At 46.3% G+C, this 13,048-nt stretch overlaps 1 protein-coding gene and 1 non-coding gene across 3 annotated transcripts in view; one reads left to right on the top strand and one right to left on the bottom strand.

Moving 5' to 3' along the window:
• Positions 1-3,196: 3,196 nt before the first annotated feature.
• The window catches only part of ADCY2 (adenylate cyclase 2), a 433,385-nt gene continuing 423,533 nt past the window's right edge, over positions 3,197-13,048 (bottom strand). For both annotated transcript variants that reach the window (XM_029217111.1, XM_029217112.1), the window contains exons 23-25: positions 11,795-11,909; positions 8,445-8,569; positions 3,197-4,020 (exon numbers count right to left, since the gene is read on the bottom strand). In XM_029217111.1, the coding sequence (XP_029072944.1) occupies positions 3,868-4,020; positions 8,445-8,569; positions 11,795-11,909 (393 nt within the window). In that variant the 3' untranslated portion in view covers positions 3,197-3,867. The remainder of the gene's footprint in view (positions 4,021-8,444; positions 8,570-11,794; positions 11,910-13,048) is intronic.
• LOC114893552 lies at positions 4,289-4,395 on the top strand. Its single transcript, XR_003792969.1, has one exon. It is a non-coding gene; the product is annotated as a U6 spliceosomal RNA (small nuclear RNA).

The following is a 13,048-nucleotide window of genomic DNA, read 5'->3' as shown; positions in this document are numbered from 1 at the left end:
CAATTTCAAGGCTGAATGATTCTTAAATACTTCCTTATACTTTTGAAAATGTTTTTTCACTGTCGGTGTCTCCTATGTTTTTTCAAACAAATAGCAGTTTATTTGGAATGCCTTTGGGTGCATTAAGCACGTTTATAGTAACATGAGAGAAAATATATAAAGTTTGGGTGATGGAAATTTTTATAAATTATTCTTTCTTCAGTCTTGATTACCAAGAAAGACAAGCCATCTCTAAGAAATGCCTTTGGGGCTTCCCTGGTGGCCCAGTGGTTAAGAATCTGCCTGCCAGTTCAGGGGACACAGGTTTGAGCCCTGGTCCGGGAAGATCCCACATGCCACGGAGCAACTAAGCCCGTGCACCGCAACTACTGAGCCTGCGCTCTAGAGCCCGCAAGCCACAACTACTGAGCCTGTGTGACGCAACTACTGAAGCCCATGCATCTAGGCCCGTGCTCCACAACAAGAGAAGCCACCGCAATGAGAAGCCCCTGCTCACCACAACTAAAGAAAGCCCGTGTGCAGCAATGAAGACCCAACACAGCCAAAAATAAATAAATAAATAAAAAGAAATGCCTTCATCTGAAAGTAGTTGCGATAAATTAATGTCAGATTATTTTCAGTTACTTCAAGTCAGATTCTACTCCCTTAACCTTCTACTACTTTTAAAAAGCAGGGCTTTAATTGGGCAAGCTTTCAAAAGCACTCATGTTTATTAGGAAGCAAAGGAAAATTATATTTCTTTCAGCATCTTGACTTTTACACCTTAAAGCCAATCAGTGAATGCCCATTAGTCATCTTATCAAAGAAAAACGTACATTAAAAGAATTTGTTTTGATTTATTAAATTTCCATTTGTCAGTGTTTTTTCAAAAGCAGAGTGTTGCTGTCTTTAGGAAAGCACACTGAGCTGGGAAAAAGAATAACGTGGAAGAGTCATGACAATGTAGACTTTTCTAAACAGATGTATTAAAAATACTGCAGTGTTAAGGGGACTGGACTCACAGTGTTTTTCATGAGAGGGAGGCTTCCTACAAGACTGAGAGGTTAAGGAGGGTTTTGAGGCAAGATTCTTACGTGTTATCAATGCTGCAGCCATGATGGACATGGCTGGTGAATCCTCTCATTTGCATGATTTGCTCACAGCAATGTCCATAGTTGCCTGAACTTAGGGAGCCTTGACCACAAGTCACACGTTCAGATTCAGGAAACAGGCAGTTTTCCCTTCTAGTCTCGTCTTAGTCGCTGATCAACTGGGAAACTTCGGACAAGCCCCTGAACCTCTCTGCACCTGGTTCCTCTGTTGTAAAATGCTGGGGGCCTCAGGCTTGATTGGGGATCAGAATCACGTGGAGGACTTGCTCTGCAAAGTACAGGGAGCGTGCTGGGCCCCCCACCAGGATTTCTGGGTTGGCAGGTCTGCATTGGGGCCTGAAAAATGTACATTTCTAACAGGTTCCCAGGTGATGCTGATACTGCTGGTTGGGAACCTCACTTTGAGAGACACATGTATGCACAGCCCTTTGCGAGGTGGACTTTGATAATGACTCTGCTTGTTTTAAAAAATCTATTGTTTGATAAGGCTGGAGATACAGCTTTGGGGAAAAACAGTTCTCCTTCTGCATCTGGGGCAGGGGCTGAGGGGCACAGTTAAGGGCACTGGGTGAATCACCCATCTGCAGGTGTCTACCGTTAAGGGCAGGTGACAAAAAGAGCCCCAGGATGGATGCTATAGGCTCCAAGGGAGGACGAACCCACGGGCAGTTCGAAGTCCCTGAAACCTAGGGCATCCTAGTCCAGATTTCGGTTACAGTGAAGAGAAATGCCCTTATACTATTTTTCTTCTCTCAGTCACCTTTTTGGAGAATTAGATGTATAAAGGTCAATGCTGAGTGGCAATTATAGGATCAAAAACTTTCTGACTGGGGCAGACAGTTGGACAAGTCATGCTCTATTCCCACTTTGATGATGAAGGCTGGTTATTAATTTCGATAAGCTCTTTTTACCCAGTATGAGCCAAAGCCCTGGCAGGGTGGCCATGTTGATCCTGCAATGCACTGGGTCCAACAAGCTGGAGCAAGGCCTGGGTACCTGCCAGCCTCTCTCACGGTCATTAGCTCTTTTAATCAGATCTGAGCCCATGAGCTACCAATGAGGAAAAAAGTCCTAAGAGAAACTGAAAAATGTGTTCAAAGTCTCACAGCTAGTAAAAAAAAAACCAGAGTCAGGGATTAAACGGAGGGCTCCTGCTTCAAGTCCGAGTTCCCAGCCGCTTCCTAATGCATCACTGGGGTCCTCGACTTCTTACAGATGTATGGTGTGCCCAACCAGGCTGGCATTTGCGGCTTTGCTCTTAAACGTTTGATTATGCATGACCTATTTTTCACCCTTTGGCAAAGTATGATTTCTTTAGGGGAAGAAAGAAACCAAAACTCTTGAGTTGGATTTACAAGAACACAGTTTTCCAGGTCTTCTCTCTTCAAAAATGCATCGAGGTTCGCTTTGGGCCCTCTTTTTTTTTTTTTTTTTTTAAGGGTTTTTTTTTTTTTTTTTTTTGATGTGGACCATTTTTAAAGTCTTTATTGAATTTGCTACAATATTGCTTCTGTTTTATGTTTTGGTTTTTTGGCCGCGAGGTCTTAGTTCTCCGACCAGGGATCGAACCCGCACCCCCTGCATTGGAAGGCGAAGTCCTAACCCCTGGACCACCAGGGAAGTCCCTGTGCCTTCTTAAGTCTCCTCAGACATAACAGGCAGCTCGTGGGGCTTTGGTGGCTTCTCTCAGTAGTTCAGACTACTGTGAAGCTGATGTACCTAGTTCCCAATTATTCGGTGCCTCATAGCTCTACCGACGTATTACAGTAGATCAGAGTATGTGGATGGAGTGCGTGCCGCTGCTAGTAGAGAATCTTTTTACTACTAAAATATTTTTCCCTGCAAATATTCCCTAGAGATGCCAAAGTGAAAACAGACCACCACGTGACACAGTGAAGCATACTGTCTTTCTTTCCAGGGAGTTGTGTAATCAATGATCGACATCACAAACTTTGTCCCGATCTGATTTACCCAAGGAGAGTTCAATCTCTGCTTCTGAAACAACTGCCCATGGGAGAATCAGTGGAAAACCAACTCAGTTCTGGAGCAAACCGCAGGAGAAAGAAGAAGAGGGGGCGGGGGCGGGAAAGATACAGACTATCAACCAAAGTACATAAAACTTTTAATGAATTAACCTTACAAAAGACAATGGCATCAAAACATCAGACGTGTTTGGTACAAAACTAGTCCTAGGTTGTAAGAACTAATTCTGGTGATGGATGGTGACGTGCTGCTGGCACGAGACACGACAGAGCAAGGTGACGGAGCCATGGATCCCAGCTGGGCCCGTGGACAGTCACTGCAATGAGACACGTGGGTGAACACAGTCGGATTCCATGGGGGGTGACAAAATCAACTTAGTCACACATACTGTGTGTTTTAGTATCAGACTAGCAGATGCGGTTGGCGAGCTACCATATTTTTCCAAAAAAGAACATGCACCGGAAGATAATATACACCCCCTAGTTTTATTGCCTTAAGAATTTTTGTCTGTTTTGCCTCTCTCATCTCTGTCAGTTTCTCTGAAGGCTTTTCGGCTGTAATGCGCACTCCTTTCCCTTCTGCTCAGGAGTAAGCACGGTGCAAATGGCAGGGCGATCTTGGCACACATCAGACACCAAACGGCAGGCCACCGGGTCACAGGAATGAGTCTACAGAGGCTCCAGAGGACAGAACAGAGCACACACATCACAAACGAGGGACAAAAGTGGCAGTCAGAAAGTGCATTGTTATCTTCCTGAAAATACAGTCTTCTTGCCAAAACCGAGGCGACGCTTCAGGATGCCAGGTTGCTCTGGGAAAGGGACCGTGACATCTCTGTGTTCACAAAGTATGTCTTCAGGTCCCCCTTTCCTTTCACGTTGATTATTCCTCGACATGTGCACGTGTATCCCAGGGTCTGCAGAATGAGGCTCGTCTCCTCAGTAACCTGGAAGCACAGTGACAGAGGAAGAAGTGCTTAGGGCCGATGCGGACACAACCCTTTCAAAGGGCATTTGACTACAAGAATAAAGAGCCCCCAAATGTTCATGCTCTTTGACCCATTCATCCTACTCCTGAGAAATCAGATGAGAGAATAATCCATGAGAGGAAGAGCTTTCTAAGGACAATGTTTAATTCAGTGCTGTGAAAGTTAAAAACTGGGAACAACCTAAGATTCAAGTAAGCTCCAGGGTTAAGTAAACTACGATGCCATCGTGCTTGCTTCAGCAGCACATATACTAAAATTGGAACGATACAGAGAAGATTAGCATGGCCCCCGCGCAAGTATGCCACACAAATTCATGAAGCGTTCCATATTTTTGAAAGTTAAACTTGGGCCACACGTGCAGTAAACATTTATTTAAAAATGACTATTGACTACTGTTATTAGTTACAGACATCAGTTACAATTTATAGAACTGAAAAATAATGACATGTTTAATTATAATGATTTTAAAATAAAATTCAAATTTATGGTGTCCTGAAGAAAACAAAAACAAAAAAAAAACTACGACGCTATCATGATCAATGTCACGGATCAGACGATGAAATCATGTCGAACTATTTCAGCCCCCAAAAAAAGAATTAACCCTGGATCCGTGCCATGATTTTAACCACATGAAGATTATGCTTTCACATGTAAGAGACCTGGAAAAAAGGAAGTAAACCTATGTTGAAGTGGTGGGATTTTGGATGATGTTTATAAATTGTTATTAATGTCATTTCCTAAAATAATAAATGTTAATGATAGATTTTAATATAGATAAGAGAAAACACACGAGAAGCAGCACAGTCGACTCTGCAAATGGCCACGTGTTTCAGGTTTAATACACATGAATAAAATGACCTAAAACTGAAAGAACCTTAGGAATTCGCACCAGCCTAAGGGCGGACAGGATGCTCTGCGTCTGGAAAGTTTCCCCACCTCATTGGATTGACTCGGGATGCTGAAAGGAGTGACCCCTCCGGGGCAGTCTGTCAATGTGACAGGACTCCTGATTTCCTGCCACTGCACCACGAGGTGAGGACCCCATCTCTGCACTACGCCCTGGTCCTGCTGGGTCAGTGGGCAGGGAAACCTGCTGGGTAGGACGGATCCTCTCTCCGAGGGGAGGGGAGGTGAGTTGTACTGTCTTCAGCTTGAGCATGCGCCGTGCTCTCGAGAGAGACCACACCTAGGACCGAGGGCAGGGGTCTGATGCTTGCGTGTCAGAGGAACCTCCTGCAAAAGGCATCCTCTCAAGCAGAGAATGTGTGAGGTGCACCGACTGGGCTACAAACAAGACCTCAGATTCTGAGGTGAGGGACCACCCATTAGGAACGTGGTCCCCCAGCCAGGCCCCCCAGGAGGTATCTGGGACCTGAGCAGAGAGGGAGGGAGCTATTTTCCCAGAAATCCCTGGTAACACTGCTCTGGAACCATGTGAAACAGCAGGCGAGGAGGAGGGATTTCATCCCACTTCATCAGAGGAAACGGCCATGCCACCTGTAGGGCCCGGCCACCTTGGGTATGTGGGTGACGCACATGTGCTGGGCGTGACACACGTGTGCTGGGCATGCCAAACCACAATTTTGGTTCTGGTGTGGACACCGTCGGGGGGCCGTGTGGTGTTGGGGCAGCAGCAGTGGCAATGAGCCAGCCCCTTGGCGGCTGAGAGAGGCCTGGAGGATGGACACTGCCATGGGGCAGAGGTGGCAGCACATCAAAACCACAGGAGGGCTGGGCTTCTAGAACCCAGGACAGCATCCAGGGGGACCCAGAAGTAAGGCTGAAGTGTGTGTTGTGACGATCTCAAGGGCAGGCTGTGGGAAAGAGCTAGAAAAATCAATCTGTCTTCTGCAGTGTGACCCAGTGGCTGGCCCCTAGCAAAGGGGCCAAAGTGTGGGTCTTTCTGAGCAGAGCAGGAAGGAAAAGGGGGATGCAAAGGCCAGATGCTCACGTCCTGCCCTCCCCTGGCTGGGCCCAAGTTCCGGAGAAGGAGGATAGGTTGTAGCTCGGGAACATTAGATAAGAACTGAAAAACTATGGACACAGTCAAGAAAATCAGATGACAAATATATTCTCCTGATTAGAGTTCTTAGGGGCAATCAGAATTAGAGATTGCTACAGACACTTGGCTTCCGGTCTTCCACGCAGGGAGCAAACACATCGTTTGGAGCCTTGCAGGGTAATTTTGCAGTTGAGGCTGGTGCTGGGCAGCACACCCTTGGCATTTCTGAGCTGGCCATTGGAATCTGTATCGCCAACCGCACAGTTATCGTGACATTCAGAGAGCCATCAACCTAATGAACTCCAGCTACGATTCCTCCAAGTCCAGGGCAAGCCTGGCTGGGGGACGAGGGGCTTCCTATGCTGTTCTTGGGGGCACAGGAAGCATGGTGGGAGTGTAAATCATCTTGAATAAAAAGAACTTGTTCTTCAGGCCCAGGGGAAGTTTTAAATATTCTCAGCATCATTTTCAATTCTTCCTGGCATCTCACTACTGGGTTTTTCACACATAAATGGAAATGAGAGGCTAGTGGAGCTGGGGTGAGCTCTGCCCTCCGGAGAAGAAAACCTACCCAGATGCAGACCCTCCAGCCGCTGAGCTGAGTGAACACACAGGCCTGCGGAAGACATCCCTCACTCTGGACGGGCTGAAACCTGTCTTGTTCCCTCCCCGGGCTCAGAGAAAGCGCACAGAGACGGTCCAGGTGGCTGCACGGCACTAAGTCACACGGACTTTTATGAGGCCCAGTTTCCTCTTAGAGACACACGTGATCATTGTCAACATTGACCTGTAGGGGATTTACGGTCTCCGGGAGGGCACGTTCCCCTGACCGGCCTCTCTCAGATTACTTTTGATACTTATCCTAAGTGCTCGAAAAGTGCTTGGAGAGTCGGGAAGCATGTGGAACTACCGTCCATCTTCCGAACATTCCTGGTGTGCGGTGGAGGCCTAGGTTGGCCCACGGGTGGGCGAATGTGTTCCTGGTAGGAGCCTGCCTTTCTCCCCACCAAGCAGAAGACCCGGGCTGCCCAGGATCGCTGGAGCATCCCTGGGCACGGGGAGCGGCCAGCCATGTACAGACAGAAAGCCCTAGTCAGAGGAGCCCCGTTTTTGCTGAGAGCTTGGTCTGGGGCGGATCCCGAGAGAACAGCCGGCTCTATTTTTCCTTGGCAGTGGCCAATTTGGCCGGGAAGGCCTGGGATACTTCCTCTCCTCCTCCACACTCCTCTTTTCTTCTCTCTCTCTTCTCTTTGTTGGATGGTTGCTAACTTTTCAGCAACTGCTGTCTCATATTCTGACTGCAAGGTGAACACGTAGAAGTCACGTGTGTCACCTTCCATCTAAAGGTCAAGCTCTGCCTGAGAAAGGCCACAGAGACAGGATCCTCTAGGAGGAATGAGGTAGAGTCACACTGAAAGCAAGCGAGCTCTGCAGGGGTTTCACGAAAAGCCCCTTCTAGGTGATGCTGGAGCTGACAGCTCCCTGCAGAGGTTAACAATGGGCTCCAGGGTCCATCGTACTTTTGGGAGGCAGGGTTATTCGAGGATTTCCGCCAAGCTGAGGCGCAGAACAGGGGCTCAGGGAATTCTCTGAAGAGGACAAAAAACCGATAAAGCCTGTTAGCTGTGTCCAGTGATTTTCATACAAACTTGCCATTTGGCAGGAATTTATCTTCCAGAAGACAAAAAAGCTGGGGTGAAATGTGGAACCACTGCTTTTTGAGGGTGAGGAAAACAGAAAGTTCCACATAGACACACAGGCACGTGCGCGCGCACACACACACACACACACACATATCCTTCTCCTTCGGAGAGTGAGTCTCTCATTTTAGGTGCTGGTGCTGTGACCCAAGCAGGTGTGCGCAGTCAACACTGCTTTTAACTTGTCAGATCTTGGAATTCTCCCCCTTGGGTGGATTCCAGAGCCTTCCAGTCATTTCCAGATATCTGAATCCCATGCTAGTCTGATCTAGTACTGTCATTTCACCTCACTCCATTTCATCTCTTCCTCTCCGCAGTTGGCCCCTTCACTCATCCTCCAAGTTCAGCCCCTGGGGAGCGGAAGGCAGGTGGTCACATCTGGTCTGGGTTATACCAAGGAGAAGGGCACCCCTGCCACCCCTCCCATCAGGTGGCCGCACTGCCCTGTTGGTCGCTGTGATCACCTATTTTCCCAAATGCAATAACCTTCATACTATTTCACAATTTTTATGGTTCACAGTTAATGCAGAAACGAATTAGTATTTCCCCAATAAAAAGTTTAACTAAATTACAAAGTTTACTTTCTTCCCTCTGTTTTAATATATTATCCTTATTATATACTTATGCATGGTTCCCAAGACGACAGACATGGTGGATAACAACAGAACAGACTAAATTACCTGGATTTTGTCCAGGACGCCGGTGCTGTCCATCCTACTGGCCACATTTACGGTGTTGCCCCAGATGTCGTACTGTGGCTTCTGAGCTCCGATCACACCGGCTATTACAGGGCCATGGTTAATACCTGTGACACACCAGAACCAGCTGAGCACGATTTGAATCATGAACTTGACAGTGTAAGCGACTGTCTCAAACAGGAAAGTTTTACAAGACCATTCCTGAACCATCCTTACGCAGCAAACATTCGCCCAACTCATGGAATTCTAAAACAAAGAACCACAATTCGTCTAACTTCATCATCTCAAAAACAGTAAAATGTTTGTCTTTCTTCCTCTTCTTGATTCGCGCTCATATGTCTATTTACCATTATTCCGTAATAGCGTAAAATTGGTATGCTTTATAAAACTCAACATCATAATCGTTTTTCTATTGATGCCACACAGTCTTAGGCAAGAGATGATTATCTTGTTTTCCGATAGTTTTGTGGTTAATTACTGCTGAAATGCGCCTATTTTAATTTTAACCGGCCACGGCGAGTCTGTGCACTCTATTTACTGGCCGTCCTGCCGCTGGCGGGCCTCTGGGCTCCTCTAATGTTCTGCTTACACCATCCCCAGCCCCTTGACATGTGTGCTGCATTTCCTACCTGCCATGTACTATTCTGTGAGCTTGACATGTACAAGCTTCTAATTCTCACAGACCCCTGCCTGGGGTCTTCCCCCACCCCCAGTGTAGCAAGTAGGACGATTCCTCGTCCCAAGAACTTAGTTCAAACACACGGACCCACAGTTGTTTTGGGCGTCGCAGGGAGGTAGGCCACAGAAATAGAAACAGAGGTATTGACACTGGTTGATTTTTTTCCCCCCCTATATTTTCTCCTGGATCTAAGACCCCCTCCTCCCCAGGCTTACTGCAGTAATCAAATCGTATGGATTAATGAGGGTGTTTCTGAGAGATTTCACTCCCCACTACTGAACTGCTTTGTGTACAAGCCCAGTTATAGATCGGAGGCAAAGCCTCCCCTTTGCCATGGAAAGTGGGGCAGGCAACACAGCACAAACGTTGTTCCACAAAATCCCTGAAGGTACGCAAGAGTGAGAAAGAAGTTCTCCTTTGCTTTTGCGGAGTATTCAGTAAAACTCAAATCTCTGTTTCAGACATCCCGAATAATTTATTCCTGCTGCTGGCCGGTGATCTCAGACGCCACTGCCCTCAGCTGTCCTTCTGGCTGCTCTGAGCCCCTCCTTGGTCGGTGGCTCTGGGCCAGGGCAGAGAGCCTGGGGCCGATATTGCTGGCAGCGGAGCGATCTCTGCGGAAGCGCAGGGGCGTGCTTGATCTGTGCTTCCCACTCACTGACTGACTCTACAGCTTGACGTGCGGAAAAGGACATAGGAGCAAGTTTGGCTCTTACTATGTATCATGATTTTGTAGGGGCTAATATTACCCTTCTGAGTTCCTACTGTGAACTGCCACTGGATGGCACTATGTCCAAAGATGGGGCTGGGAAGCTGCCCTTGGGAGAGACGGAGGGTTTGGGGAAAGGCAAGCTCGGAGGCCACGGACACACTGAGCAGGGCTTCCGCAGACATCGAAAAGAGCTGGTGTGTGGGGTGAGTGTATAGATGTTAATAGTTATTCAATAATCAGTGCAAAGGAAGCACTCAATAAGTACCTACTTAAGGAAGTCCATTAACTTGCTCACATTAATTTGGAAAATATTGTTATGGTCCAGACCAAGAACCCTGGGCTTTTGATGTGACAGATATGACTACCAAAGAATTGTCCCGTTCCCCCTCGCAGTGAAGGGCAATACTGTTTTGGTCCATACATATTTGACAACAGATGGAGTGGGAGGTTAGGGTCAGCAGCTTTTCTGTGTAGAATGGATAAACCACAAGGTCCTACTGTATAGCACAGAGCACCATATTCAATATCCTATGATAAACCATAGTGGAAAAGAATATTAAAAAAGAATGTATATATGCGTATAACTGCATCACTTTGCTGTACAGCAGAAATTAACACAACATTGTAAATCAACTGTACTTCAATTAAAAAAAAAAAAAGACTATTTGACAGGGGTCATTCTGCCATGCAATTGATTTCTTTTTTTAAGGAGCATACTATGAAAGTTTGAGGATCCCATTTTCCAAGCTGTTAAAACAATAAAAAGCTCCAGGTGAAAGGGCCTCCTCCATGTTTGATGGGGGCAGCTTCCTGCCCACCTGGCCCTTCTCATCTTTGTACGGGTGGAGCCAGATAAAGGTCCACTGGGCACACAGATGAGAAGGTCTAAATAAAAATGTGTTCAGATGCTCACAATAAGACATACATGCAGTGAAGAGAATCCCATTTGCTCAAGAAATGTGTAATATTTCTGGGTTTTACAATTCAGAACATATGAACACCAAAGGAAGAAAATAGCCCCAAATATTGGGATTTTTTAAAAGTTGAAATCTCTATGCAAGAGAGGTGAAAAGCCACTCAGATAGAATTTGTTAAAAGGACTACTCTTATATGGACTTGCTTTCAGAAGCAGCAAAATATGTTGCCAAGAACAGCATAAAATGGTCAAAGAAGCTCTTACAAATCACAAATGGCTGCAAGTGACCATGCAAACGTCGCAAGGCGGTGTGTGCAGACCTGAGGGTTTAAAACACACTTTTTTTGGATAGACATTTGTAAAAGGCAAGGGAGCATGGAACATGCTCAAGAATCAACTTAAAGCAAGGGAAGAACTTACTTGAATTTTTTTTTTTGGAAGAAAGTTGCCTTTTTCTCTGGGATTGGAACGCTCAATCTGAAAAGCTCCAGCTCTGTTAGAATTTAGGACACAGTTGGGGTTCTTATAGGTTGTGACCCCAGGAGTATGGGACTATTCCAACAATTCCAAGATGCATTTTTAAAAAAAACAGTCTTACATCTTTGAAGTCTGGATGCATCTTATAGCCCATAGTGGGTCCTACTATCATAAAATGATGGAGGGTTTTACAGTCAGGCTTGCATCAGCTCCTGGCATGGCTGAAGGCTGAGCCTACCATGACCTGCAGAAATGACCGTGGCTGGAGAGACTGAGACCCAGCTCAGGGTCCACTTCTGAAACCAAGCGCTTGCAGCCTGGGTGCAACCAAAGCAGGTGTTTTTTTTTTTTTTTTTTTCTAATTTGCACAAAAGTGCCTCAGGAGCTCATAGCTGCCCTGGGCCCTTCCACATGCCGTCCAGTTCTGCTGCTCTAATGACGCATTTGTCATTGTACTGCTCCAACATCGCAAGGATTGCGACCTTTCTGTGAATCTGTTCCTGACGCCAGGTCTTCTCCACAGCCCACCCCAGGTCTGCACAACGTACCTACTCGTAACTTGAAGTCGTTGAAGGAGTGCTTGTTGATGGCGTCCAGTTTCCCCACCAGGGCGAATGCAAACTCCACCATGGTGCCGATGTGCATGTACTGCCTCTCGGGCTCCTGAAAGAAAAGAGACACAGCAGGCGGGGGTGAGGACTCAGCAGGCGGGGAAAGCCTCCTTCAGTCACAGGATGCACACTCTTTCCTCTGGCCTCCTTGGGGGAGGGGGTGTCGTGGCTGAATTGTGTACCGCCAAATTCATATATTGAAGTCCTAACCCCCAGGACCTCAGAATGTGACTGTATTTGAAGACAGGGTCTCTAAAGAAGGAATTAAGATTAAATTAGGTCATTAGTATGACCAATCTGGTATGACTGGTGTCCTTATAGGAAGAGGAGATTGGGACACAGACACACCCAGGGAGACCATGTGAAGACACAGTGAGAAGGTGGCATTCTACAGGCCCAGGAGACAAGCCTCAGAAGAAACCTTCCCTGTCGGCACCTTGATCTCAGACTTCCGGCCTCCAGAACTGTGAGAACATAAATGTCTGTTGTTTTAGCTGCCCAGTCTGTGTTACTTTGTTATGGCAGCCTGGGCAGACTTATACAGGGGCTAACCATTTTCTGCCTTTACTGGTCCCTGGGTGGTTTATCATCCCTTGAGGAATAGAGAGTTATCACCCACATGGAGCTGAAGGAAAAGTCCAAGATTTCCAATGAAGATAAGTGGAAATTTCTACTTCTTTTTACTATTAATTTGTATTTATGATTCCTGTTACTAATTCACATTTACCATTAATTTGTAACACGTATTCTGTTTGTGTTTACTTTTGAAGTTCATCCTTTTGAAAATTCTATTTTTGGTTATATTTTAAAAAAATAGATTATTAGTATTTGTATATAACCTATAAAAATGTATTCATTTACACGTCCTGAAGGTCCCCCAGTTTTTTGGGGCATAATTTTATTTTATTATTTATTTGCTTGCTTGCTTATTTATTTATTTTTTAAATTAATTTTTATTGGAGTGGTTAGGTGCACGGGATAGTTTGGAACACAGCTTCGGAAGGCTGAACTGAAATGCAGCCCCGGAGCTGCCGTCAGGCTCTTGGTATGGACGTCCTCTCCGTCTTTCTTTGGTCTCCCTGCCTGGTCTGTGAGCTCCACAAGGGCAGAGACTATGTTCTGTTAACCTGTAGACACACACAACAGCAAAGCGCCTGGTGCAGAAGCACTTAGTAAATGTCTATTGAGAGA

The sequence above is a fragment of the Monodon monoceros genome, unplaced genomic scaffold (assembly GCF_005190385.1).
Source record: "Monodon monoceros isolate NGI ecotype Baffin Bay Population unplaced genomic scaffold, NGI_Narwhal_1 Super_Scaffold_12, whole genome shotgun sequence".
Taxonomy (NCBI): domain Eukaryota; kingdom Metazoa; phylum Chordata; class Mammalia; order Artiodactyla; family Monodontidae; genus Monodon; species Monodon monoceros.
The sequence above is the reverse complement of the archived record's forward strand: the minus strand, read 5'-3'. Positions and strand labels throughout refer to the sequence as shown.